The following is a 27,513-nucleotide window of genomic DNA, read 5'->3' on the forward strand; positions in this document are numbered from 1 at the left end:
GGGAACTCAGTGGACAGCAGACTGACAATAGGGCAAATATACAGGAACCAATCCTTGCATATGAGATTTAGAACTGCACAAAATACAATTAGAACTGCACATTTTGTGTAGAACTGCACGTTACAAAAACGCTGATCTAAAAAAGTAGAGCTGGTAGAGAAAAACTGATTTTATATTTAGATTCAGCGCCTTAAATATAACTAAAATTAGTTCTAAAATCCTAGACACCAAAAAAAAATTTTTTTTTGTAGGCCTGTGTAATCTGAATACCTCTTAACACCTGAACAAGTTTCATTTTATCATGACTCATACAACCTTTAAAGTCTGCATCCTCTTGTGTTTTATATTAAGCTATCAATAAAATTGTACTTTACCTTTTAAAAATCATCAATGCAAGTTTTTGTCATACTGATAGCTTTTAAAGACAAAATACAATTTTACTGACAGATTAAGCCTCATTTAAGGTAACTATGAATGTATTACATTCTTAAATCACCCACTGTTTAATATTAGTTTATGAATTAAATGAACTGCCAAAATATTAGAGATTACTTCACCATATGAGCATGTATTCAATTATCCAGTGTCTGTAATCTATTCCCTACAACATACTGAGTGATAAGCTTCTTCTGAAATCTCCACATTTACTAATATATCCAGTCATCAAATACAATATATGGATTCAAAGACCATCATAACAGTAACTCTAGTTACAGTGAACATGTTTAAATCAAATGGGAAACTGAAAGTTTTAACACAGAGAATGTGTTTCATATGTAATTCCAGAGAAAGCCATTTCTTACTCTACAAATAAGAACACAAGTCAGAATTAAATTCTTTAGATGAGAATAATTTAGATGTTTGTTATAATAAATGACAAATTAATTTATATGAATGTTTAGGCAATGGCATCACTATTCCAGAATTGTGGTCTGCACTGTCTTGCAATCTTCCAAGCAGTGTGTTCTCATCTGGGGCATATCATACCTTTTTTTTTTTTTTTGCCTTACTCTGAACTTTCTGAACCTACCAAGTGCATTAAACTACTAACATACTCACTTTAATTGTTCTATAGTTCCACTCAGTCAATTACAGCTAGATAGATTAGCATCATATACTAAATCAAGTAATGCCACCAAACTTACAACATGAGTAACTTCAGCTTTCTTCTTATCAACAGTCAAATCTACTTTCCCACACAAAACCTTGCGTTCAAAATCTACATCCAGGTACAAACTGACTGAAGAAACTTCAGCTTCATCTGTGAACAAAATGAACCTACAAGCCTCTAAAACATATATTATTATCCATTAATGCAAGAATTACTCTCATGTAACACAAAACATTATTCAACAAGTAAACCACACTGTTCACAACTGCAACAACAGTAACATTATGTCATATTATTTTAATTAGAATTAGGTTTCATACAGTAAGCACTGATTACAGTTGCTTAACAATAAATACTGATCACCAGTTAAGTTATTTGTTCAGAAATCTACAACTCAGGCTTCAACTCTCACATCCTACAAATAAAAAAACATGGTGTTTTGTTTCCAATTCCATATGATTTTTTATTTGGAATTCTAACACTATATTAAGCATGGGAGAGAAATCATGTATGTGGGTCACAGGCATGCAGTGGAGGATGAACAAACAAAGGTAGCAGATGGAAGCTGTGGCATCAGGATGGAGGCTAAGGGCTGGTGACTGCCTGGAGAAGATAGAGTTGGTGCCCTATAAGGGCAGTATGCACAGACCTACAGCGTGGCATCACAGAGAACCCAGATCTAGTCCTATGAAGGATAATTCCCATCTTTCAGGGAGCAGATGAGAGATTTCCATGAATTAATTAGAATCCATCATGATGTTCTGGGTTCCTTTTGTTACCTCTGTTCCTTCATCCTCCACTGCATCCCTTCTCTCCCATGCTCCTTAGTTCCCTGCTCACATCACCCTTACAATTTCTCCCCTTCTTTTCATAGACTGGACCATGCTAGTTATCCTGTTGTCTCCTACTGGTTTGCTTACTTGCATGCGAGAGCCAGCGAGTACTGGCAGTTCATTTTGTCAATTTTGTCCTACAGGCAAGTCAATGGGAATTGAAATGCTGCCTTCCATTTCCCTGCTGTTTCCTATTTAATCCAAAATATCAACAAGCCAATTGCTCTGCTTGCCACCTACTTTCAAGATAGTTTCTTGCTTGCCTAATTCCTCAACCCTGAAGATGAAGGACACAGTTGACTTTCAACACACTACACGGTGTTATATACCAAAAGATAGAACTCTTCATAATCACTGCTATGAGAACCTCAAATCCTAAACAGTAAACTGATCCCAGGAGGTTTCAGTATTCACAGAATTGGGCTTCTGGGACTCTGCTACCAGCATTACTGCAACTGATCAGCAATTCTGCCACATAATCAAATCACTGTAAATTTAAAACAGTGAACACTATATGCAGAAATCAGGCATAAAAAGTCCCATTTAATCCAGTGTGACATGCAATTTATTTCTTATGACATTCCGAGTCGCATAAAATTTCATTTGAAGAGGAACACTGACCCTGATGAAGGTACTCGAATTCATTTATGGCTTATGTAACAGCAAATTATACTGTGTCGAATGGTAACATTATTACCAACAGATGAACTGCTAAGTATGTAACACGACGCCGTGGCCTATAAATAGTAGTAATATCCCAGCATTCGCCTTCAGAAGCTGAGGAACACTCCCAATATGACATAACGGCTGGTCTCCGGTAAAATGAATTCAGAGAGGACCACGAGTGCAGCCCACGCGACTTAAATTTTCGGTACCTATAGTTAATGGTACCGATCAAGTTTAAAGTTGACAGTTAAAATACTACAGCGGCCACATTTTATAAATGTTTTATGACAATTAGAAACAATTATGCAACTGTCATACCTGGCCTTGCAAACGAGCTTGGATCTCCAGGACTCAAACCTTGTGCTGCCATTTTCACACTGCTACCGTATAAATCGGTAAATCGGTACAGATAAGCTAGATAAGATTATGACTTTCAATTTCCAGTTTCGCCGGTAAGCAACACGGTGCATCACTATCAGTAACCGAGGTAGATAGACTCAGGTGAATGGTAACAGGAACTACTTTAATGAACACACTGCTGTAAACGCTGTAATCAACTATGGAATTGTGCAGAACATGCACGACGGATTTCTTCGTTATACCAAGTCACTGACTATATATAATTTCAGTAGACTGGGAATAAAAACACATATGCAAGTTTCTGCTGTTGTGTAGATTCCATGAAGGAAACCATCCAATACAAGTCTTGTAACGACATTCCTCAGTTCAGAATCCACTTCAGGGCATTTTTGGTTAATCATAGCACCTAGTGATTCGTGGATCGTGTCATCTCTGGCACGTACTTACCTAACACATGGTGGTCTCCGGAAAGTAGGTAAGAACTGCACAGGAGGGAAAAGGGCAAAACAGGGAATTGTCGAGATGAGAGTTCCGACATGTGACTAAATATTGTATCTTGGCTCAGTGAAAATCGGCTATGCATTATTAGGTCGGTAATTAGAGTCGGCTGCATGTGAAAGGAACGTGATAGGAGATGGCACACCAACAAAACTGACAACTGCAACGCAACAGCAATTTCCGAGAATTATTAGCAGCCTGGACCGCCTCTGTGGTCTAGTGGCCAGAGTTCCTGGCTACAGATCCAGAGGTCCCGAGTTCGATTCCCGGCGCTACCAGCTTTTCTGAGAAGTGGTGGGTCTGGAACGGGGTCCACTCAACCTTGTGAGGATAACTGAGGAGCTATTTCAAAGAAACATCGGCTCCGGTCTAGGAAATCGACATTTACGGCCATGGGAAACTTTTTTATTGTATAAAAAAATTATTGTAAATGGGCAATGCCCATCCGGCCAATGTTGCGCTGACCACGTGACACCCTCTATCTGCAAAAGTTGACACTAACTTCGCCGACAAGCTGCTGTCACTTGGCCAGTATAGTTCTCTTGCGAACTACAGGCCACGGAGATATCAGCCTGAGTTGAACACGTGTTAGTTAGTTAGTTATCGGAGAGGGTGGGTTTCCTCATGCACTTAGACCTGTATTGGTCCATTGTGCTTCCCTCTATGATTTCTACCAGTCTCTATATCCTACCGGTACTGGTGCTTAACATCAGTCCCGCCCAGCCAGCGAGACCGGCTCTACTAGCTGAGAGGTATCTATAATGCTTCCCCCATCTACCGGAGGTATTAGAGACTGCTCTTGGGCGGGAAACGTCCGTAATTTGGCTCAGTGATCTCCTTTGGAGATATGAGGTTCTTTTACGTGCCGTAAAGCTACGACTCTGGATCCAGGTTAAGATCTTTCGAATCAGTACGTATAAGCGTCTCAATTTAAATTGTCTCAGAAAACGGATACACACAATGTTTTCTTCTCCTAATACTGTATTTAAGCATCCGGTTGCATTAATATATCATTTACTAACCGTCTTACTTACTCATATAGCTGAGCCCTTCTTGAGGAGCCGCCAATTCTGCAGCTATTCAAGAATTTCCCAGCATTTTACGGAACCCGAAGGTTCATCACGGTGTTCACAAGAGCCCTCCACTGGTCCCTATCCTGAGCCAGATGTATCCAATCCATACCATCCCATCCTATCTCTCTAAGATCCATTTTAATATTGCCCACTCACCTACGCCTTGGTCTTCCCTGTAGTCTCTTTCCTTCTGGCTTTCCTACCAATATCCTATATGCATTCCTCGTCTCCCCCATTCGTTCTACATGACCTGCCCACCTCATCCTCCTTGACTTGATCATTCTAATTATACTTGGAGAAGAGTACAAGTTATGAAGCTCCTCATTATGCAGTTAAGCTGTCATCAAGCTGTGAATGTATTGAATAAACAGTCACGGACAGCCGACAAGGGGTGGCCCACTAGCTTGGGGGTTGGTCGTGGGGCTAACAACTCCTCACCATAAAAAATCATATTTTATGAAAATGAACACAAATATATCATTTATTTCACATATATTTCCATCATAAATACAACTTATATAGTCATCCTTCTTCCACATTACATGGTTCGGCTATATGTGGCCATCATCTGGTTTCTTCTATCTTTTTAAAATTGTTGCACTGTATGTCAAAATTTTGTAGCACGTGTGGATGCCATATTTCCTGATTAAAATAAATTGACGTTAATTGAAACAAATTAACTTTCAAATCTACAACTTGTACACCTGGTGATGGACAATTAGGCTGAAACATGTAGTGTTCGAATAACAATTCTTTTTAAGGGTGAATTTTAATATATGGAGGAAGTTGCACAGGGACACTGAGGAGTGCGAGTGGTAATTTCCATGTGGGCCCTGTCTTTTTGTGTCACTTAACATTCCAAGCAACAGCGTTACTAGATCACCTCCCACAAAATTAAAAACGAGTCTCAAAACTTATTTGCCTGACTTTTTATTAGATGTAAAATATTTTTTAATTCTTCAATATAAAATTTGTATTCCGTTTTTCTCAACCATTTCTGTTTGATAAATATTTAATGTGATATGCACAGAAATGTGTGTAGGTCTTCGGGTAAAGTGGTCAATAAAATAGTCCAATCTGAATGAAAAGTGATATAACTACACATTTCTTTGTAACATTCCCCAGTGTCAAATTTCATGAAAAATTCATCCAGTGCTTCTCAGATTGTTTCAGGTGCACAGACAGATGGACAGATTGAACTTAACAGGTGCTCTACAGAGTTCCAGATGTGTCTGAAAAGATCAGCCTCAAACTGGATAATCCATGCATGGACAATCAGGCATACAGTTCAGTGATAAACATCATTATTATGCATTTTGTTCCATACACCAGACCATTGATCTGTCAATAAAGGAGTAAGTTTTTCAGCAGTAGTCAGATTTTAAAGCAATGAAGAAGTGCAATTCACAAATGTGGACAAAATAAGCCATTTTCACTTTTCATCATATGTGTGTTTCTTTCAACTTCCTGTATTTGTTTATTTCATTGTCATATTCATCCACTTCTTTCATTATAGTCTTCTTAATTGTACTTTATAAGAATTCCCACAAGGAAAACGAACTGAATGAAGCTTGAAATGTGATCAACAGCTGAACTAAGTATAATCCAATACTGCTGGATTTCCAGATGTGTTGAAGTAGGAGTTCTAGTATTAATATCTGCACAGCTTTCATGGACATTGAAATTTTCTTCAAGTTGATTGTAGGTTTTACTAGCCTGTAACAAGTATAACATAGTATGATTACAACACTCGCAGCTAAGAAGGGAACACACATCACAAGACGCGGTTTACACAGAAAATAAGAAAAACGACCCCGTAGTGAACAAATCACATGCAAGTTTTAATTAGGACAAATAAGATGAATTATCTTAACAAGTTTTAGCGAGTGTAAATTTGTCATAGTTGACAAATACGGACTTTTTAAATGCTTTTTAAATGGTGTTGTGAAAACATATGAGGGCAAGCAATGCAATAGATTGACGTAATTGGGACACCTGATGATGGCACTGTGTTGCTGAAACATGTTGTGAAGTGACAGGTGAAATTGAGTGCACTACAAGACGGCCGCTGTATACATATAATGGATAGCAATGAATTAAATTGTTGACACAGTAGGTGGTGAATATTATAGCTTAATGCTTAAGCAGTGATGTTATGTATATAAGAGCACCAAACCATGTTAATATCTAGTTAAACATGTTGGAATAGAACTTTAAGCTAATGTTTCTCAATTGATCATTTTTATAAAGGTCAAGATGACTGCTGAGCAGATAACTGACAATGCTGCTTGAAATTAAATTGTAATTACATTTCATATGCAGTTTGCTGAAGTTCTTTTACATTTTGACTTATACCACTATATTTTAAAATAATAGATATAACAATCATCTAAAATACTTAACTGTACGTAATAAAAATATTTATAAATTAAGGTATCAGACACTTAAGTTATCAATATTGTTGTTAACATGTAATGTATTCAGTTATATTGAAATTGCTTTAAAATTACATATTCATAATAAAATATCGCAGTTTATTTATTCACATGTGAGGATTTCCAGTGTTTTCATCTGCTTAGTGTGGTCTCCACTGCATCCAGAGGGATATACACTGCTTCATAGAAATGCACATTCATAAAATTAATATTTCTTGAAGTATTTTTAACATGTCACTGTGAGCTAATTTAAACTATTTGATTTGTTAAATTCATACTGTATGGTTATTTAGGAAATATTAGATATGCTTGAATCGTTTTTACTCATTTTTTTTGTCATAGTATCGATTCTGTTTACGAGCTATAATGCCTCAATCAGTATAGCTATGGACTGGATGGCTGGGATTTGATTCCCAGCAGTGGAAAGACTGTTCTCTTCTCCACAGCATCCAAACCAGCTGTGGGGCCCACCCAGCTTCCTATTTAATGGGTGACGGGGGCTCTTCCCCCAAAGGTAAAGTAGCAGGGCCATGAAGCTGACCACTCACCTCCATTTAGTGCCAAGGTCAAGAATGGTGGAGATATATCACAATCCCGTTTTTATGGTGTGGTGCTTACTTAATTACACACAGAGACAGCTTTACCTTTCTTTAACTTTTACCAGTTCAGTGTGACTGTGTTGTAGCTTCCACAAATGTTGGGATAGTTCCTGCAGGTATTGGTAGTCTGCGATCTCTTACAAACCTCTCCTGGCAATTTACATTTCAGCACTACATAATTTCTGCAGTTGTCAACAACTTTAGCCATTTACTATGACTGATGCACTGACTGATTCTACAGAGCAGAGTTCATTTTGAGAAGCCTTTTATAGAACTCTTAAATGTTCGTTACTGTGTTCACAAGAGTGTGCCACCAGTTTTTGTCCAAAGCCATATGAACTAAATCGACATCCTTGCACCCAATTTCTGTAAGATCTATTTTTAATATTATCCCACCATCTGTCCGTAGTTGTTCCAAGTAATCTGTTACTTTCTGGGTTTGATGTAGTAGATCCCTGAACATATAATTATGAGGGCTAGGACACTGAAGAAAAAGAGGAAAGAGGACAAGGATAAAAAGAAGGAAGAATATAAGAATAAGAGGACGGATGAGGAAGTGGAGAAGGAAGGGAACAATAAGAAGAGAATAAAAAGGGGAGGAGGAAGAATAGATGAAGAGGGAAAAAATGATGAAAGAAAGAGTAGAAAAAGATAAGGTTAAGGGGGGAAGAGAGGGAAAGGAATATGAAGAGAAGATTGAAGAGAAAAGGTAGAAGAAAGATGAGAACAACACTGATGAAGACAGGAAGGTTTTTTTCCTGATGTCTAGGATGATAAGAATTCAGTTAAATGTTCCGTTCCACATTAACATCATAAGACCTATAGTATAGTGAGCATTTAGATTAAATGACATAATAGCATCAGGTTATTAGAGATATTGATGTCATAGTTGGTTAAGTAACGATTAGCGTAACAAAACACAGAGAATTATATTCCTAGTTTGAAAACGTTGGTATTTCTTGTATTATAGGTTTAAGTAGCAGAGATATGGTTTATTCAAATGCTTATTCAATTTCATATAAAATATAACAATAATAAAACTCTACGTGTTTAATTACTACATTTGAAATATTTTTCTTTACCTCTGTCTTGACTTGAGGTAAAAATAACATAATCCGTGTGACTGGTAAAGTGATGAGTGCACAGATAAATGTAGGCGGTGGAGACGCATGCGCATAACGTGAGATGTTGATCACTATTGTAGTTACCAAAACTGACATCAGTCCTGCTATCATACTCCAGCTGTACATCAGCACTGCAATATTACATCACACAACAGAATGAGGCCAGTCTTGTAACAGCAAGACCTTAGATTACAAATGTATTATACATAGTGGTTTGATATATGTTATGCAAACAACGTATCTAATAAAATAAAATAAATGTATGGAAAATGGAAGTAATTCAGGGCAGAGCCCCTCAGCAGCAGTGGTGCAAGTAACACACTAGGAAATATAAAGAGGCAACTGTATGTAGTTTCATGTGTTTGTTAAACATATATCTTATCAACCCTCAGTTCACCTAATCACAAGTCCAGCATTCACAATGTGAGTAAAGGGCCATACATGTAAAGATCTGATTGAACTTCCTTCCATAATTTACTGTGTTTGTCTGTTGGCATTCCTTTTTTGGAAATTCACATTGTAACAAACATCAGGACCAGTGTAACTGCACAGACAAATCAAGCAGCCACCTGGGGCAGTACTATTTTAAGGGTAACATGTTTTACAATCTTTGTTTTTGCATTTTGTTATTTTCTGTCATAGTGTCCGAGCATTCCATGTTATTAATTGTGACAAAATTCTGAGAAAATTGAACTCTTTTTAACAGTGGGAGGGGGCAATTTCTTGCAGCATGGGCCAGCAAATAGGGTTGTGCCAGCCCTAACAAACAGTATACTTAAATGTTATATCTGAATGTCTTAACCATCTCTTGTGTATACTTTAATACTACCAGTACATTAATATTACAATTTGATATTACTAGTAGCACTATTTTGCAGTGTCAAAGACTTCTTACCCAGGCATGGAACATGTTCGGCAGGGGCTGGCAGTGCATTTCCAACTGTAACTGTGAAAATTGCAAGCAACACAAGACACATACATTGAATGGAAAATTTCCCAGTGTTCATAGATGTCATCCAGAATGACAGCATCATCAGTACATTTATCACTGAAAGATAGAAAACAAATCATTACATTTTACCCATCATTTGATCAATTTCTTTGACTGAATTATTTTATAAGATATCTGAAAATAGTTGTAACAACTGTATATTTAGATGCATATTTGTATTAGGCACAGTTTTCATATCATAATATGTTCTACATTCTTGACCTAGTACCACAAAGGATCTGTGGAACATAAATTCTATTTTAGTCTATATCAGTGCTGTATAATTACAAAATTACTATTTAATAATTACTTCTTGCATGGATTATGCTAGTATATTAAGAAAATGTAAAAGCAGAAAGTGCATAAATTGTAATATTACACATACCAATTAATGGCACCACAAAAATAATATTTTGTTGTTGGCTTTGACGTCTTACTGTTACACGGATAGTTAGAGTACCAGATGTTAACATATCAGCATCCACATCCTGGTTCCATGGTGTACGAGAGATTACTGTCTCGGATTCCAATTTTATCACTTCCCACTCAGATCCTGTCCTTTGTTCATCCTCCATCTGAATCAGATTATCAACAGATATAAATAGCGCATTTGCTATAACATAAAATCATATAATTTTATCTTGCTCTCAAACTGTGGCCCCTTATCAGAATCGAACCCCAATTTCTCAGGCTGAACAACCCAGAGATTGGGGTTTGATTCCCTGCAGGACCAAGCGATTTTTCTGTTCTCCACAGCATCCAGACTGGCTCTGGGATCCAGCCAGCCTCCTATACAATCCAAATGTGCATGGTATTGGACAAGGAGAAGCCAGGCATAAGAAGTATAAGAGGCTTAAACTTGGCAGCAGTCAGGCCTACGACCATTCAGCTGACTAAGTGTAGTTTCAGGGTAGTTGCATAAGTTAAGGCATAACCTTCTGCATGAGCATTCATCGACAGAAAATCTCTGTATACCTTACAAAAATGTTACTTAGTATAATGCAGTGACAAAGGATGCATAGACTTTGTAGTGACCTGGACGCCATGACGTTGCAGATATACTCATGTTGAAAGTACAGTGCAACAAACATAGCGCCTACATAGAAAGACTGACCCTTACTTTGTCAAAGGGGAGGTCCAAGTTTGAAACATGTACAAGTCTAGGAGAGAACAGAAATCCTGGTCTTGGATCTCAAGGTGACTGAAGCCAGGAATGATTGTACTGGTGAAGGCCATGAGCAGTTTAACTGACTGACCAATCAGGATCCCACAGGAAGGGGAACATCGACCGTCGAAAGCCGCAACCAAGCAATGACATTGAAGACATGACTGTGGACACTAGTATGTGTGTGTAACAGTGAATTGTATAGTCATGCACCGTATCAAAGTGTGCAATAAATCAAGTCATGAACCCAAAACTCATCTATAGTCACTCTGAAATCGTGACAGCATTATCTGATCTAGTACATGCCTAAACACATTAAAATTAAATTTCTGTTTCTTAAATTTTATTTTATTTTATTTTTCATAATCGTTTCAGAACTGCCATTAAAATTTCATATTCAGCTTTATTTCTTTTCTTAATATTCTACTTATCTTCTCACCTTTTAAAATATACTGTCATATAGGTATATGCTAGCTCTTAATACGCTTGTTACTATTTACAAGTGTCTTCTTTTTTTTCTTCTTCAAAAAAGACTTTGTTACTTGGAATACTATTCTGGGGCAACTCACCAAATGCTAAATTGATTTTTAAGTTGCAAAAGAGAGCTATTAGAGCTATGATGCAAATTCAGAAAACTACTAGTTGTAAACAGTATTTTAATTATTTAAATATATTGCCCTTACCATGCTTGTATATTTATGAAACTCTGGTATACACAAAATCAAATTTGAATACTCTTGCAACCAATTCGGAAATACATTCATATAATACAAGGGGAAAAGATAAGCTATATATTGTTTAATGTAATACCAGTTTATGCAAAGACAATTTTATTAATACTGGACTTCGTATGTTCAATCATTTACTGTATTATATTAAGGAGACACCAGCACTATACATATTCAAGAATGCTTTGAAAAACTTCCTGTTTGATCATTCTTTTACAGTGTAGACGAGTGTCTTACTTTTTTAGAAAAGAGTTCTAGTTAGTCTAAATTATATATTCCAAGATTCCAAGAATCAATTAGCCTCATAGTATTGAATAATACAAGTCATGAGAACACTTACCACCAGTTCATTTATTATTTTTACAGTGTAGACAAGTATTTTATTTTTTAGAAAAGAGTTCTAGTCAGTCTAAATTATATATTCCAAGAACCAATTAGCCTCATAGTGTTGAATAATATAAGTCATGAGAATGCTTACTGCTCAGTTCATTTATCTCTCCAGGAAATAACACTTCGTGACTGCTTCTGGGAATTATCTGCCTGGTGCCATCTTAAGGAGGATTCAAGACCACAGAAACTGTTTTCAAGACTGCTAAATTATTATAGTCATTTATTATTATATTGCCATATTATTATCTCTGTATTACTATATTATTATTATCGTTTATTATTATATTGTCATATTATTTCTGTATTATTATATACTTATTATTATTTAGTATTAGTATTAATATTAATCTTTGACTTGTCCCATATCATGTATAATGATCCATGGATGAAATAAAATTGAATTTAATTGAATTGAATTGAAATATGTTTATTTTTTCTTCATCAACAACAGTGTATTTTGTTGTTAAACCTTGTGTCCATGGTTCTTATAATCAGTGAAAGGACCATTATCAGAGCTGAAAGACAGATTAAGAAGAAGCTAGTATTTATTGGTAGATGTGCAGTTTCCTATCTGCAATTTCAATTGAACGTGGGTTTAAAATCCCGGAGAATTGGCTATTTGAAAGAACTCCAGTACAATGGGACACTGCTGGAACTGTTTTAGAAATTAGTCATAAGACTGATTACAGGGTTCTCACATTTCTCCTGCTATTCATCCCACCTTTACTACTAACCAACCATTTCCATTATCATATAGGAAACTTTATTAACTTGGTATGGAAACTGAAATGGAAGTATATGCAATTGTATGCAAATGGTTACTGCATGTCTGTTGCTTGCAGAGGCAGTACATTCCTCCAAAACATCAGTGAACTTCTGCCAGACTACATGTCATCTTATCTCAGAAGACAGAACTCTACATAGTCACCACCGTTAGAACCTCAAATCCAACAAACATGCCATTGTATTTGAATATTTTAATTTTATATGCATCAATAATAATTGCTTACATTTTGGTCTATGACATTTTAATAAAGCTCTTATGTACTAATATTGAGCATAACTCATCCACACAGTGAATGACCAAAGATATATTCCAGAGAGTCTTACCCTTTTGGCCATGTAAGTATGGTTTATTGGCCATTGAAACAGGGGTAAAGGGATTACTCTAATAATTTTTGGATTTTCATTGTCGAAATTCCTCATATAATGAAATTGTAAGCATCTTTGAGCTTGTATAAATAACTGTAGTACACCAATTTGTTTAATAATTGGCTAATATAGAGGATTTGCACATGTAATCATATTACGCATTGAAGAAGAAACTAAGATCTGAAAAAAAAACTCATTCATTGAAACATATATAACTGGCTGCTGTATATAATGAGAAAAATAACTCACCACAGTTTCATTCTCTGCAAGCAGAAGCTCAACAAATTGCGTTTGAGACCAGAGCCCCAACTGGAGTTCACAGGTGTGAATATCATTTGGCCACTGATCCAAGTTGAGGTTACACCAAACTTCAAGGTGAGCAGATGGTGACCACATAACTGCTCCTTCTGAAGTTACTGTCATTCCTGCATGCCCCAGTATGTTGGCTCCATGACCAACGGCACTAGAAAAGCATGAAAGCTCCTCTGTATACAGAGTTACAAGTAACAAATTAACCAAAGTGAAAAATTTGTTATACCCATACTTGGATATGTTCCACACAACTTGTGTTTCATTCAGATAATCAGATCCATTAATTTTTTTTTTTGCGCTAGGTATCATAACAATGCAGTACAGATAACATGTTCAGTAATTCCATTATACACTGTAAACAGTGTATTATGAAGAAATTACCCCAGAAACAATAGTGGAATTTTAAAGATATAATTAGGTTAATGAAAAGCAGTATGGACAAGACAGATTTAAAGGAAAGGGGTTTGCTAGTAGATGTATTTGGCTTTCAATTATATTGCTAAGAGAGAAAGTTATCTTGAAAATTACAAAATTTGAAATTCCATAATTTTTGTTCTTTGCCAAATATAAGGGAATCAAATGAAGGAGGATAAGATGGATGGGGCATGTAGCATGCATGGAAGAGTTGAGAAATGTGTATAGAATGTCATTGGCAACTCTAAAGGGCAGAGCCCTAAGCATAAGAGGGAGGATAATAGTAAAATGGATGTGAGTATATGGACTTGATTCATTTGAGTCCAGTGGTGGGCTCATGTTAACACACAAATAAGCCATTCAGCTTCATAAATAGGTCATAAATTCTCTAATGCCTGGCCCTCAATTCAATTCAATTTATTTCAAATTCAAAAATAGATCCAGATACAGGCTGGGAAACAACCATTGGATATAGAATGAGTCACAGATAAAAAAAAACAAGCATTCCATTCCCACAGGAACAAGTCAAGGCATTCATAATATAAAACAAAATAAAAGAACATATCAGCCATATATACAACAAAACTCCGCCAGTATGAAACTCATGACCCATCTATTATTTCCGTAAAATCCAAATATGTTAGGATGTGGAAAAGTAATATTAGATAAATAAGTAGTACAAGGAACTAAGTCAAGACATAAAAATAGAACCAGAATACAATTAATCTTACTGACTAGTATATACAAAAAATTCATCCACAGTATAAAATGGGTGACAAGCCGAGGCATTCATAATATAAATCAAATTAAAAAAAAGAACAAATCAGCTATATATACAACAAAACTCCCCTGGTTTACAAAAACAACACAGAACCAAGACATCATATTATAGAACTCTCAAAGGTTTCACGCATCAGTACAAGCTCTCATTTTCTCAATGAGGACTCTGCTCCATGGAGTTAGTCCATATCGCTGAAGATATTTGTAGTAAAGCAGTACTGTCAGCTTATGACACTGACATTATTAATTAAGTGTCTTACAGTTTTTTCCCCAGCTACTCAGTAGTCCTAAGTGGATAGTTAACTAATCTGGACTTGAATTTTCTGAGTTCTTGTGGTCAGTGGATTGAAAAGACCCGATGATGTTTAACCCCTTTGTTAAAAATATTCTCTGCGTAAAGTTTTCTGAACTATGAACTACTCTTGATGAGGCATGGATCAGTTGATCCATCATTACTCTCGTTAGTTTGCAACCAGCAGTCATAAGAATCCTTTGTTTGTGTGTGTGTGTGTGTTCTATTCAGATTTGTAATGAACTTTCTACTAAGAGACTTAATACATATAACTTTATGCAGACATACTTATAAAGTACAATTTCTGGTATCCAAACTTCATGCTCAGTTATGTGCAGTGAAGTCAAACCTCCATAGTCTTCTGGTTTCCAGTGTATCTTCTCATCAATCCAGTGCTGAAATATTGATTGTATGAGTTAAGCAAAAATATAGTACACCATAGCAGCTAATACTGTGCTCAGATTTATAAGTACAGATTTAACTACAAAAACCCAAACTGAGGTTCATTGGAGTGGATATGTCTGAAGAATACTTTCAGCATACTTGGATATGATATAGATGAAAAGAGTAGTATCCCTGCAACTGGATTTAAATTATGTTATAATTTAGTATTTAATAGGAAAAAAATAGCTGATGTGTTACTGTTTTGTAACAGGGAAAGGTGTGTAACAGTATACATTTCTCGAAAGTATCATGTTTAGCAATATTGCTGTAAGAAGATCTTACCACTTGAGTAGAGAAAACAGAAAATAATGTACACAGTATATCTTTATGAAAATATTATATTTACTTTCTTAATAGAATTCTCATAATCATGTTCTTTCTTCTACTCCTGCTTTTCAGAAATAAATAATTTACTTTTCTCATGTGATGTTATCTTCTGTAATATATGTTGGCCATTTCAAAGTAGTCAGAAGAATGAAAACCTTCCTGTTCTTTCAGATTTTGTATACTGTCCCAGTTTCTTATATAAAACCCATATTTTGGAATTGGTTCCATTTCCATTGTTAAGTGGATAGGATATGAAGAAATTCCTACTCCATTGGGCCCCCATGCAGAGCTACTCAGATACCCTACCACATTTATCAAAAATTATTGGCCAGAAGAACAGTTAAAAAGAAAATCAAGAAAACAATAATGACTTTCTGAATAATTATTAGAAATGTATGGACTAAGAAAGTATTATGAATGTTAGGTATTGGATTCAAATGCCATAAACAGTGGTATATTTGTAAATTACATTTTACTAGGCACATTTGACAAGAAAAGTGAAAGAAAATTCTGAACTCATAAGCAAAATTGTATTCTGCAAACTCACATTAGACTGTGGGTTACTGTACTTTACTTTATGTATTAGCATAAATTTTAAGGAGTTACTTCTTAATTGTGTGATACTAATCACAATGACTGCTGACTCATTAGGGAAAGAAATGTCCATCTTACAGTTTCTTACCCCATATCTATTTCAGCAGTATTGTGAACCATAAGCTGAACCCATTCCATTCTTGTTTATAAATTTAAGAATATAATGGAGGTCTGAAGAATGTAACCATTTGTAAATATCCACTCACAACATGTTTGTAATCAGTATGTTAGTGTATCTATAAAATACACCTACTAAATATTTACTTACCATTGGTACTGTCCCATCAATAGAAAAAGCAGAACGTTTCATATCCTAGAAGACAGGAATAAAGTTACATATCTTCACAAATTGTTTCATCACATCTCTTGAAATTGGTGATGTAAACATTTTACATACAGCTTGAGAAACACCTTTCCATAAATGAGACAATTTAATGCTGGCTTCTCACTCGCTGGCCCAGATTCAATCCCAGGAAATTCTATTAGTCTTCCCACTACTGTCCTATTTTGATCAGCTGTGCCTATAGATGTATAATAGGTCTGATCAGCCAGTACATTACCACAGCCTTAGCCCTCAGGTGGCCTGATCTGGCCTTTGATTTAACTCAGAGACAGGAGATTTATTTATTTGTGATGTACTGTTTGTTATTCATTTTATTGACTCAGTTTAATTCACACCGTGTTTTAGAAAATACTGTTTATGATCTAGAAACTGGAATGTATTATAGCAAGAGATGTGATGGCAATGAAGAAGCATTTTAAGGAAATTATGACTGAATACCATATTCATCCATTTGGCTATTTATTCATTTTATTTCCATTCTGTCCATCTTTGTCATAGATCAAGTCCATATATATCATCTTCTAAGACAATAGATAGTAAGTAAAAAGACTGACTGATTTTTAACTTACCAGGTTCACATGATGAAAAGTCAAGTGCATGAAAACAGCCAAACGATGGTCCTCATGAAGGACAGGCAGTGCGTAGGGATTGTAATTAGACAGCAAGTATTTACGAAGTTTCTCGGTCATTGTAGTTGGCTTTGCCTCAACAATCTCTATTGTCTCTGAGAATATTAGTAAATAAGATTATATGAAATATATTCCTACAAAGAAATCTGGAATTGATCATATGTTTGAAGTACCAGGATCATCACATACCATAAAAGTTGTCTCAGTGCTTAATTAATTAAGCACTATGCCACAGAAACATATGGGGGAGTGGAGGTATAGGTCCACCATTCTTGACCTCAGTACTAGATGAAAGTGAATGGTCAGTTTCATGCCCTGGCTGCTTTGCCCCTAGGAAAAAACCCCGGTACCCCAATGGATAGCAGGTTGCATGGCAGAGCTGGTTTGGAGGAGAGGAGAGAACAATCATGTCCATGCCAGAAATTGAACCCTGGGCTTCCAACCCATAGCCCATTGCTATACCTACTTTGCTATGCAGAATCATGACATAAAAACTAAAATTATGTTTATAGTATTCAGATTGATGGAGATGATTTAATTATGTTAATGTAATAAACATAACTATCGAAGCTGTGGTTAAATATTGGTCACTGTTATGACATTAGTTTAATACATTAAGTACAAGCATTTATTTGAATGTTAATTTTGATAAAATCGCAAAAAAAGTCTGTCTTGCTAAGGAAAGTAAAAGAAAATAACAGTATGTTAAATTAAAATAAATTTTCTGCTCTACAAATAATTCAGCATAATGGATGGCTAAATCTTTAACTCCATGGAACTGGATTCTTCTTCAAGGTCAATTTTAACAGTATCCTCTTGCTTATGCATTGATTTCCCAAATAGAATTGTAATGCTCAATATGAATTTTTGCATGGGTTAATGTCATTTATAGTTTGCAAAATATCAGCATTTGAATGTTAAGTATGAATTTTGGCTCAAGAGTAATTTTATTTAAACTTTGAAAAACAAAAGCTTGTCTTGCAATCAGTGGAAACTATTGGCTTTAGTTCAGATCAACTTTCATCTCTGAAATATGTTATTTATGAGATAATGAAGATGAGACTCACAACACCATGTTTCAATTGTTTGCAAGGATCAGCAAATGAACTGAGCAAGGTAAAACAGCAAGAATGATGACCTTAATGTTACAGGATAATACATAATTAAACAATATGGCTTATCCCCTGTACAATATTTGTAAGTTTATTTAAGTGTGGAGAAGAATGAATGACTACCAAACCAAAGAGAAAGACCTCAATTTAAAACAGGAAACAAATATTTGAGGATATTAGTTTTGACAAGGTGGCATCTGGTGCTAAAAGGGTGTCAGGTAGTTACAGAAAGAAAATATAAATAAAGTGCTTAAGTGAAGTGGTCATTTAGAAAGAATGAGAGCTCCTAGATGAACATGGACTGGAACATATGGAAAGAAACTGCAGAAATATGGTGTTCATAAAGTGATGAAAGAAATTGATTTAAGGGAAGGTATTTGGAATGATAAGATTAGGTATGAAGTACAAGAACAGAGAACTTGTGAAAATGTGCCGACACCAATAAAGAAAAGAAGACTTCTACATACCAGTCTAAATGCCACTCTTCAAAATACAGGAAAAATCCTAGAAGATATTTTTGTTCTGCTTATACTCTTCAAGAACATATGAATTATCTGGTCTGTTGTGACAGAATATAAGGAAGAATAATGAATGCCGAACTCATGGGCAGTCACTCAATGGGATATTCCCAGTTATCCCAAAATAACTGGAGAATAGTAGATCTGATGGGTTTCTGATCTGCCATTAAGTACAGTGCTATGTTTGGAAGGTCAGTGTATTCAGTTTAAATTGTTAAATGCAAGTTTGGTCCCATATGTCCTTACCTTACATCACAATCCAGAAAAACATCAAGAAAATTGCCATCTGATGGGGTACTGCAAGACTACAATGGTTACAGACTGTGACTTTTGAAAAATATATTAAAGTTATCTCACAATCAGTAATTTTTTCCCTCCCCCCCCTCCTTGGCACTACAGCCCCAGTGGGCGTAGGCCTACCTCCATGAACGCTGTTCACTTCGGTTTTTCCAATTCTTACACATTCGGTAGGACTCCTTGGGCGGGTGAGCAGCTCGTCGTAAGGCCTCTACCTATATACAAACACAGAAAAACGCACACTAACACAAACTAAACATCCATGCTCTGAGTGAGATTCGAACCCACAATCCTGGTTTCCAAGCGAGCGAAGACAGTACATGCCTTAGACCGCTCGGCTACCATGACCGGCTACAATCAGTAATTAACAGTGTCAAATAATGTTTTTGCATGCAGGAGTGATACACAGCCCACTATGAACATAAACAATAGCAAAGTAAATTACAAATCATTACAAATCATATCATGAAGTGTCTATGAGGCCTGGAGATCGTTCATCTTAATATAAACTTTAGACTGAGAGGAGTAATCAACTTCTTACTTAAGTTTATAGTACCTGCTGTGCAGGAGGCTGGTTGAAGTTCCTCAGTGTGATGAAGAGTAAAATCTTAGTTTCTGTCTAAGAAAACATCAGTCATTCAATGAATCTATAATTTTACTAACTTATTATTAAAGGTGAGAATTTAATTTTTACATTAGAATATAGGAGTCAGGATAGCAGAGTTGGTATAGCGACATGCTACAGGCTGGAGAGCCCAGGTTTGATTTCTGGCAATGCAAGATTTTTCTCTTGTGGACTCTGGGTCCCAGCCAACCTCCTTTCCATTGGGTACCAGGGGCAATGCGGCAGGAGCATGAAGCTGACCACTCACCTCCATATAGTGTTCAGGTCAAAAATGGTGGAGCTATACCTCCACTCTCCCATTTGTCTTCATGGTATAGTGATTAACTATTTAACCACTGGAACAAATTTACCTTTAGAGTATAACTAACATCAAGTGCTTTTACAAATTATGATGCCACATATATTTTGTAATTAAACAGATATACTCATATATTGTCGTGTGTTAATGACTAGACATGCGGTTTGGATTGGTGATTGCATTTATAGAAGGCTTATAACTCATAACTACAAGCCATCATAACGTTCCCACTGATCTGCACACTTAACAGATCACTACTGCACACATTAGGCCTCATCTGTTATGTCTTCACTAGCCGTTGCCCAGTTGCGGCTTCTAACCATGGGGATTCTTCAGCTTCCGTGCTCGTGTCCTTGTTGGGTCGCGGCTGGATTGCAACTAACTCTCAGCTGTAACTCACGACCTTCTAGCCATACCTGTTGACTCACTCATTCAATCAGGCACTTAAATTGGTGCCGGCTCTTGCCAGCACTGTCATTCTTGGCTTCAAGTCTCATTGAGATCTATTACCAAGATTTTTGTTCTCTGTTTTAATGCCTCGGTGTTTTATGCCATTGGCAATGCCTTACCTAGCCCTCTACAGACATAGGCATCGTGTAGTGCAGGAAAAAGTACAGTGGGTCAACTGTTCAATGACAGCAGCAAATTCCTGCAGTTGATTGCGGCATGCTGTGACCAGGTGTTGGTCTTCAGCTCAGTCCTCGAATGCCCCAGTAGTCTTGTATGTCACTCCTTTGGGGTCTCCATGTAGAACATCAGAACCCGGCACTACATGGTGGTAAGAAAGTGCATGGTTTTTGTGCATGGGGCTCAGTTATAGTGTTCTGCTATGGCCTCTGTCTTTTCTTGCTTGGTCTCCAATTCTTCCTGGTCAGTCTTCATCCTTTCTCTGTTGGCCACTGTCTCCTCCATTTCTTCCATGCTAGTCTTAATTTCAGCTCTCATTTGTTTCTGGCAGGCCTTTATCATGGTCTCCATTTTTTTTCTAGTCAGGCTTTCACCACTTCTCGGAAGGCCTCCATCTTCTCTCGTTTGGCATCTGTCATGGTCTCTGGCCTTCCTGCGATGGTTACCAGATGTTTGAATACTGCCATGATTATCCGTCACTTGAATGAATGTATGTATATATAAGGGGTGGGCCTTCTTGGCCCTTGCACCACGACCTACAGTGGTCTATCGTGCTTCCCCTTTTGATTATCCCCTCAGCAATCCTGCACTTTGAATGAATTTTGTACGTGGGGGCGTCGAAATAGTCACTTGGTTCCATAAAGTATTGACCCAAGCGACATAATCTTAAATAAGCTAAGGCCTCACATTCACACTGGATATGTGTGGCTGTTTCCATCACTCGAATTCCAATCCAATTAATACAGTCCCCCTTCTGGCACCATTTGCCACGAGTTAGTGACTAGACTGGATTGGTAATAGGATTTATTGAAGGCTTATAACTCGTAACTGCAAATTATTACAACCCAGCCATTAATCTACACTTAACAGGTCACTCCTGCAGATGCTAGGCCTCACTCTGTTATGTCTTCTCTAGTTGTTCAATTATGGCTGCTAACCACATGGATTCTTCCATTTCCATGCTCATATCCTCATTGTATGGCGGCTGGGTTGCAGTTCACTCTCAACTGCAACTTATGATCTCATAGCCATGACTATTGACTCACTTGCTGTTTGGTAATTGCTTCTGGCCCTCGCCAGCACAGTCATTCTCGTTTCTGAGTCCCACGGCACTCATAACAATATTTTACTGTCACAAATCCAGGAGTAGTCTGCCCACTCACTAACTTGTCTAGTTGTTCAAGTTCTCGTTATATAACCTTGGCATGGACCATTGAGAAAACACCGTTTTCAACAACTTCAATATTGTTGTGTTTATTCATTGCAGTGGAAACATGTTTAGGTTGCCGCTGCCTAGCAATGGTCACACTTCTGGATTTCATGTCACAATATGTTTTAGTAAAAGAAAGAATGTTGTCATTAACTTATACAGTTTCAGTAATACTAGACAAGCCTGTTTGTATGCTGTAATTGCACAAATACTTAGCTCTTTCATAAAGAATTTTTGTACATTATTACTACCTGAATCATTTGCTATTGGACAGTCATATAGCCACTTGCCAACAACACCTGTCCATGTGGAGAAGCTGAAGTAGCGAATGTCTAATGGAGATGGATCGGCCCAAAATAGAAATGGAAAGTCATCTCCCTCTTTTCCCACCTGTAAGATACCTTTCCCATCAAAATGAACCCAAAAACCTCTCAGTTCTACAGGTGACAAAAGATCCTTTGTATATGCTGTTGCTTTAGTAGATCCAAGGCGTAAGCGTCTAATGTCAGAGAATACATTCTTCCCTCCTCCCAGGACCACTTCATAAACTGCTTCCCCATCCATAGGTGTAGGGGTGGATGACAGAAGAAGATGGGCATCACTTCGAGCTCGGACTAAAAAGCGAATTGTGATGTTGCCACCATCATGACTACCAGATGGTGATATATGAAAGAACTTATTGTATCCATACCCATACGTGAACATCATCTTGCAGTCATGTGGATTAACTGAAAATGAAGTTCAAATTCTATTAGTACATTATATATTTACTACTATAGCTAATATATGACATGTGAGGATTTTACAATATTAGCAATATTCAGTAACTTTTGTATTAAGAAGGGGCCAGTGTTTGAACTGTTATTGTCGAGTATTTAGATAGAGGTTCTCTAAATTCATGTAAGCAATAGTTGCCCCGTCCCTAAGTATCACATTCTGAAGGTACAATGGATATTATACATTTTATATTTTGGTGCTAGATGGAGATGAATGGTAAGCTTTGTACCTTGAATAATTTTAACCTACAAGTGCAGTCCTTGCTACTCGTTGGATAGGAAAGTGGGTGGATCTCAGATTTTTCTGAAGTAATAAAGAAGTGGAAAGATTCCAGTGCATCTGTTACTCATCAAACCTTGGTTATCCAGATGGACTAGCAGCATTATTTTCGATTTTTTTTTTTAATTTAAGTAATAAGAGTGTTATTCCAGAAGTAACAGTTTGTTTTCAATCAGCCCTTCTTAAGGATGGTTTCCTTTTTTTGATGTAGAATTTATGAGGCTCAAGGTATTGGTATTTTTTTAAAATGTAGGATAATCATCATCATCATCACCACCATCACCATCTACTTCAAGGTAGGTTTTTATTATCCTGTTCCATCTCAAAAGCTATCCTCCAATCATCTTCTGTCATCCATGATTTCTTTGTCCATCTGGTGGTAATTCTTAAATTTTTGGGTAAGTCTTGAAGAGTCCATTCATAATATGTGATTATGCTGTTTGTTTTCATAGTCTTGAATTCTTTCTTCTGAAGCATAAATTTATAATGCAGCACATAAGATAATGGTGTATAAAATTTGTGTTTATGATCTCCCACCCGCTACTCACATTGTTTTCATTTTAGAACCAACCTAAAATTCATAACTTTGGGAACACTGTTATCACATATGTAACATATGCATAACTTAATACTTCATGTTAATTGTCATATATCACCTACTTTTTGAAGGTAATAATTTTCTGACATACTTCACATAAAAGCTTACTATATCTAGTGATGAATGAATTGCCATATTCAGCACATTAAAATAGGGTTCACCACATTATAAAAATTTCAGTAAAGTTGGATATGAAGCTATGGTAGATGATGATTGTCACTGTGCTTAATTAATAGACAAGAAACAAAAACTCCTTACTGGGAGAAGTTAGATGCCATACGGGCCAGACCTAGAAAATCACTGAAACGTCTAGCTGAAGAGACTGGAGTGTTAAAGTCTAGTGCGAGAACGGCAACACAAATGCAGAAGCAATCCAGTGAAAGACTGTGTTTGGTGTGCTGTAAGTACTCGTACAAGGGTTGTTTTACATGCGTTTATAATGAAATAATTAATTTCGAAAAATATCTACGTATAAAGAAGACAGAATTTTCAACCTCTCATTTGATCTATGAATTGTTAACTACTTGATTCCGAACGTTATCAGCCGTCAGGCATGCTGATTCATCGGCAAAATTCGTACGCGCCTCCCAGCAAGCGGCGCACCAGTCGCCGTGAAGCGCAGAACCATGGATTCGGTCCACACACTAAAAATCCTCCATGTACTTGGTTATAAGCGAATTTCATAGGAAATATGTAAGCAGTCCGTAAGAGATACCGAAAATATGTGCAGATTTTAGGGTCCTTAACGATGAAATCCTCTAAAGCTGAACAGAACCTACAGGCCTGCTACTGGCAGACTTGTTTGTAACGTATTATCAAACAAACTACTTGTGCAAAGTTACAAGAATCATCAGTTTGAACATCCTAGCACGATATTATTGTGGTTACCATGGTCTTCTTTCATGCGTATGTAGGCATAAATAGTATTATGATCGTGAAAAAATCGATCGTGAGATTTTGACACACTTTCACGTTTTCAGAGGCCTTGAATGTGTAAAAGTGATTGTTGGAATACCGTCAATTTGTCCGTATGTATATGTGTACGTCTAGACAGCATTTGGACGGTTGGGCGAATTTTATTAAGTATTTTAGCATTTATCCATTATAAGTCGGTGCCCGGAGCAATTTTATATCGGTGCTCCTGTATATAAAATTGTGATATTCTCGAAAATGTCCGCAACGATTTTGATAAGTATCAATGATTTGTAGAGAACATCACCCTAAATAAAACTGCATAGGTGGTATCTTGAGGAAAACATACGTAGATATGCCCTCTAGCAGCCCAAATGCGAAATCGTATTTTTTTTATGCTTGTCCGAATTTGATTAAATTTCAGTGGCCTATATACATTGCAATTAACCCCAGTATTTAGAGGCCAAAACATCTTAAACATAATGGGATTCTAATACAAAGCCTGAGGCCGGGTCTCGATCACAAAATATGTATGTTCTCAAAAATGGTTCTAACGGTTTTAATTAAATTTCTCCAGTCTGAAGTATTAATACGAGTAGTCCCAGATAAAACTAAGTTGGTAATCTCCCCCAAATAAAAAATTTGCTCTCTATTAGCTGAAACATAAAATATCACTTCTATAAGATTTTGATCCCGTCAAGTGGGTACTCGGAGGCATGTGCAATATTTTTGCACAGATATTATTCTACAGTAATCCTCTAGTCCGGCAGTTCGCTGGTTATAGGGTAAGAAGGTGCGTTTAGTTTTGTTCATACCGAGTTTGGCAAAAATATGATAGTTAATATCTTTGTAATTTATGTGTGAAATAAATTATGGTGCAGACTGGCGGTATACAGATATATTCAGCTTGATAAAAGGATTAAGAATCGTGAAATCTCTCCATCGGAACCCCAGAGATTATTTTTATTTCGTACTGATGTTGCTGTTGAGTGTTTTCGGCCTGTTAGCTTTTGCCACGAACATTTTTATCCTTTATAAATTGATTTTTCTCGAACTATTTATCAACAACTCTTGAATAAATTTGCCGTTATGGCATTTGTGCTAATTTTGACTGGTTGCTTACAATCAGCACTGCGGACCTACCTTCTTTCTTTACATCCTGACTAAGAGACTCCAAGCTAAACAGTAATACTGCTGAAATTATAATTTTGATGTCCATCACAGTAACACCCACAGATCCAATGGCAATTATGAACTGAATTCGTCCCTTAGAATAAACCACGTCGTCATACGAAAGGAAGCTTAGTCGATAAATATTTATCTCCTGTCTTCCGTTCAGCCTATTTCATATCTACATTCCACACTCAGGATTGGATTTGTGAATGATATCAGTGTTTTACTTTTATTTGTTTCATCTGCATTGTGATAGAGGTTCTCGATCGGCCGCCCTGTAATCCAGACTGTATTCTATAACAGTGTTACCCAAACTTTTCTGACCGTCAAGTCTTTCTACGAGTAATGCATGAGAAATAATTCCATATTGTAACATCTTCTTTGAGCATGTCACAGTTATCCATATGCTTAAGAAATTCCCTATTTTATCCATTAAAATATGAAATGCCGCATTACAAAACTCTGCAGCTTTTCTTACGCCATTTCAGTTGTGTTCATATATGAGTAATCTGCTCCTGCTAGATTCGTTTCATTGTTATTCTTAATCGTGCATGTCGGAATCTTAATCGGTCTCATTCATCGATGTTTTACATCCAGCATTTTGAACACATTCTTATTGTCTCGTAAATGCTATATACCCCACCCATCTCAAGATTGAAGAGTACTCTATTCTGGGGTGCGACTCCATGTTGTCTAGTAGAAGTTTAAGGACCTTCATCCGAAACGTCGGTAAACTTATGCCAGACTTCCCGGAATCACAGCCAGGAAGGTGGTATCCTTCACAGTTATCGCCGTGAGAAACTCAAATCTCACATCTCACCATTAGTTGTGGAAGCACCTCAGTGCTTACTGTGAAGACTCAGATGCGGAACTCCTGTAAATGTATCTATTCCCCTCTTAGTTCATTTCTTTTAGGTCAAAATATTCTCATCGGTATTTGTTTGCAGACCCCCTCAATCTCCATTGTTCTCTCAAGTAAGAGATGACATTTAGGATTCGCCTAAATTATGGTTTCACGTATTCTAATTTGTCTTTCTGTGGAAGGTAAGTGAGCAAACGAATCCATACGGAATAATAGCATGCATTCCCAAGTATATTCTCTTTACAAGCAACATATACATTTCTCACATAAAATCAAAGAAGTTCAAGCTGAAATGTACGATTTCTTTGTGAATCGTGACTTAAATTATTAATATTGTGTGCTTCTGTTTCTCATATCGCAAATTAGTCTAATGTTTATTTTTTCTCCATCTCTCTTTCTCTATGGCTGTACAACCCTTTAGACCGTGGCCGCTTTTTCAGTTTCCTAATTTATACAGTCTGTAGGACTCCATGGAAGGGGGATCAGCCCGTCGCAAGGCTGCTACCTACACGAAGAACAACACAAACACAAGTAAACGCACACAGACTTTAATGCCTCGAGTTGGATTCGAACCAATGATCCCAGTGTTCGAGAGGGCGAAGACGGTTCATGCCTTAGACCAGTGTTTCCGAACGTTTTTTATCCCGCGGAACCACTGTACCGAATGTTAATTGACCACGGCCCCCATAAAACCCAAAATGGAAATTTTTTATATTTTACATATCATGAAAGTGGAGCAGTAAGTTACAATTCTACAACACTAAATGTGTCATTTATGACAATAAAATACTGTTATAAATGGAGCTTATTCGGAAGATCACGAACATATCAATTAGGCCTAATATTATGAATTTAACACTCACCTAATCAACGATCCACACTTTAACCACCGATCCATATCTAAATAAGATCGTGAACAAACTGAAAATCTTAAGTTTCGTTGGGAACTCAATTATTTGAACAAG

At 36.7% G+C, this 27,513-nt stretch overlaps 2 protein-coding genes across 4 annotated transcripts in view; both read right to left on the reverse strand.

Moving 5' to 3' along the window:
- LOC111875507 (leukotriene A-4 hydrolase) overlaps window positions 1-3,550 on the reverse strand; it is a 38,224-nt gene extending 34,674 nt beyond the window's left edge. The window contains exons 1-2 of one of the 3 annotated variants that reach the window (XM_033755845.1): window positions 3,418-3,550; window positions 1,146-1,261 (exon numbers count right to left, since the gene is read on the reverse strand). In XM_033755845.1, the coding sequence (XP_033611736.1) occupies window positions 1,146-1,261; window positions 3,418-3,508 (207 nt within the window). In that variant the 5' untranslated portion in view covers window positions 3,509-3,550. Of the gene's footprint in view, window positions 1-1,145; window positions 1,262-2,928; window positions 3,156-3,417 lie in introns of those variants that run through there. The other 2 variants (XM_033755844.1, XM_023871812.1) reach the window with 2 other exon arrangements.
- A 1,438-nt stretch (window positions 3,551-4,988) lies between these two features.
- Window positions 4,989-26,498, reverse strand: LOC111875508 (neuronal acetylcholine receptor subunit beta-3). Its single transcript, XM_023871814.2, has 10 exons — window positions 25,657-26,498; window positions 22,199-22,675; window positions 17,201-17,355; window positions 16,557-16,601; window positions 15,212-15,318; window positions 13,375-13,588; window positions 10,076-10,265; window positions 9,595-9,747; window positions 8,658-8,830; window positions 4,989-6,257 (listed from the first exon to the last, which is right to left on the reverse strand). The coding sequence occupies exons 1-10, from the start codon at window positions 25,730-25,732 to the stop codon at window positions 6,063-6,065; spliced, it is 1,785 nt and encodes a 594-aa protein (XP_023727582.1). The 5' UTR covers window positions 25,733-26,498; the 3' UTR covers window positions 4,989-6,062.
- Between the last annotated feature and the right edge of the window lie 1,015 nt (window positions 26,499-27,513).

The sequence above is a fragment of the Cryptotermes secundus genome, unplaced genomic scaffold (genome assembly GCF_002891405.2).
Source record: "Cryptotermes secundus unplaced genomic scaffold, Csec_1.0 scaffold457, whole genome shotgun sequence".
In the NCBI taxonomy this organism is placed as follows: Eukaryota; Metazoa; Arthropoda; class Insecta; order Blattodea; family Kalotermitidae; genus Cryptotermes; species Cryptotermes secundus.

Bases quoted from the DNA above. Each gene is read 5' to 3' on its own strand.
- LOC111875508 (XM_023871814.2), bottom strand. From the start codon at position 25,732: ATGGACATCAAAATTATAATTTCAGCAGTATTACTGTTTAGCTTGGAG. The intron at 15,319-16,556 runs GTAAGTAAATAT...TCAATATTTCAG, and splicing joins TTGATGGGACAGTACCAATG to CACTGGATTGATGAGAAGAT. The intron at 8,831-9,594 runs GTAAGAAGTCTT...GTAATATTGCAG, and splicing joins CGAACATGTTCCATGCCTGG to TGCTGATGTACAGCTGGAGT.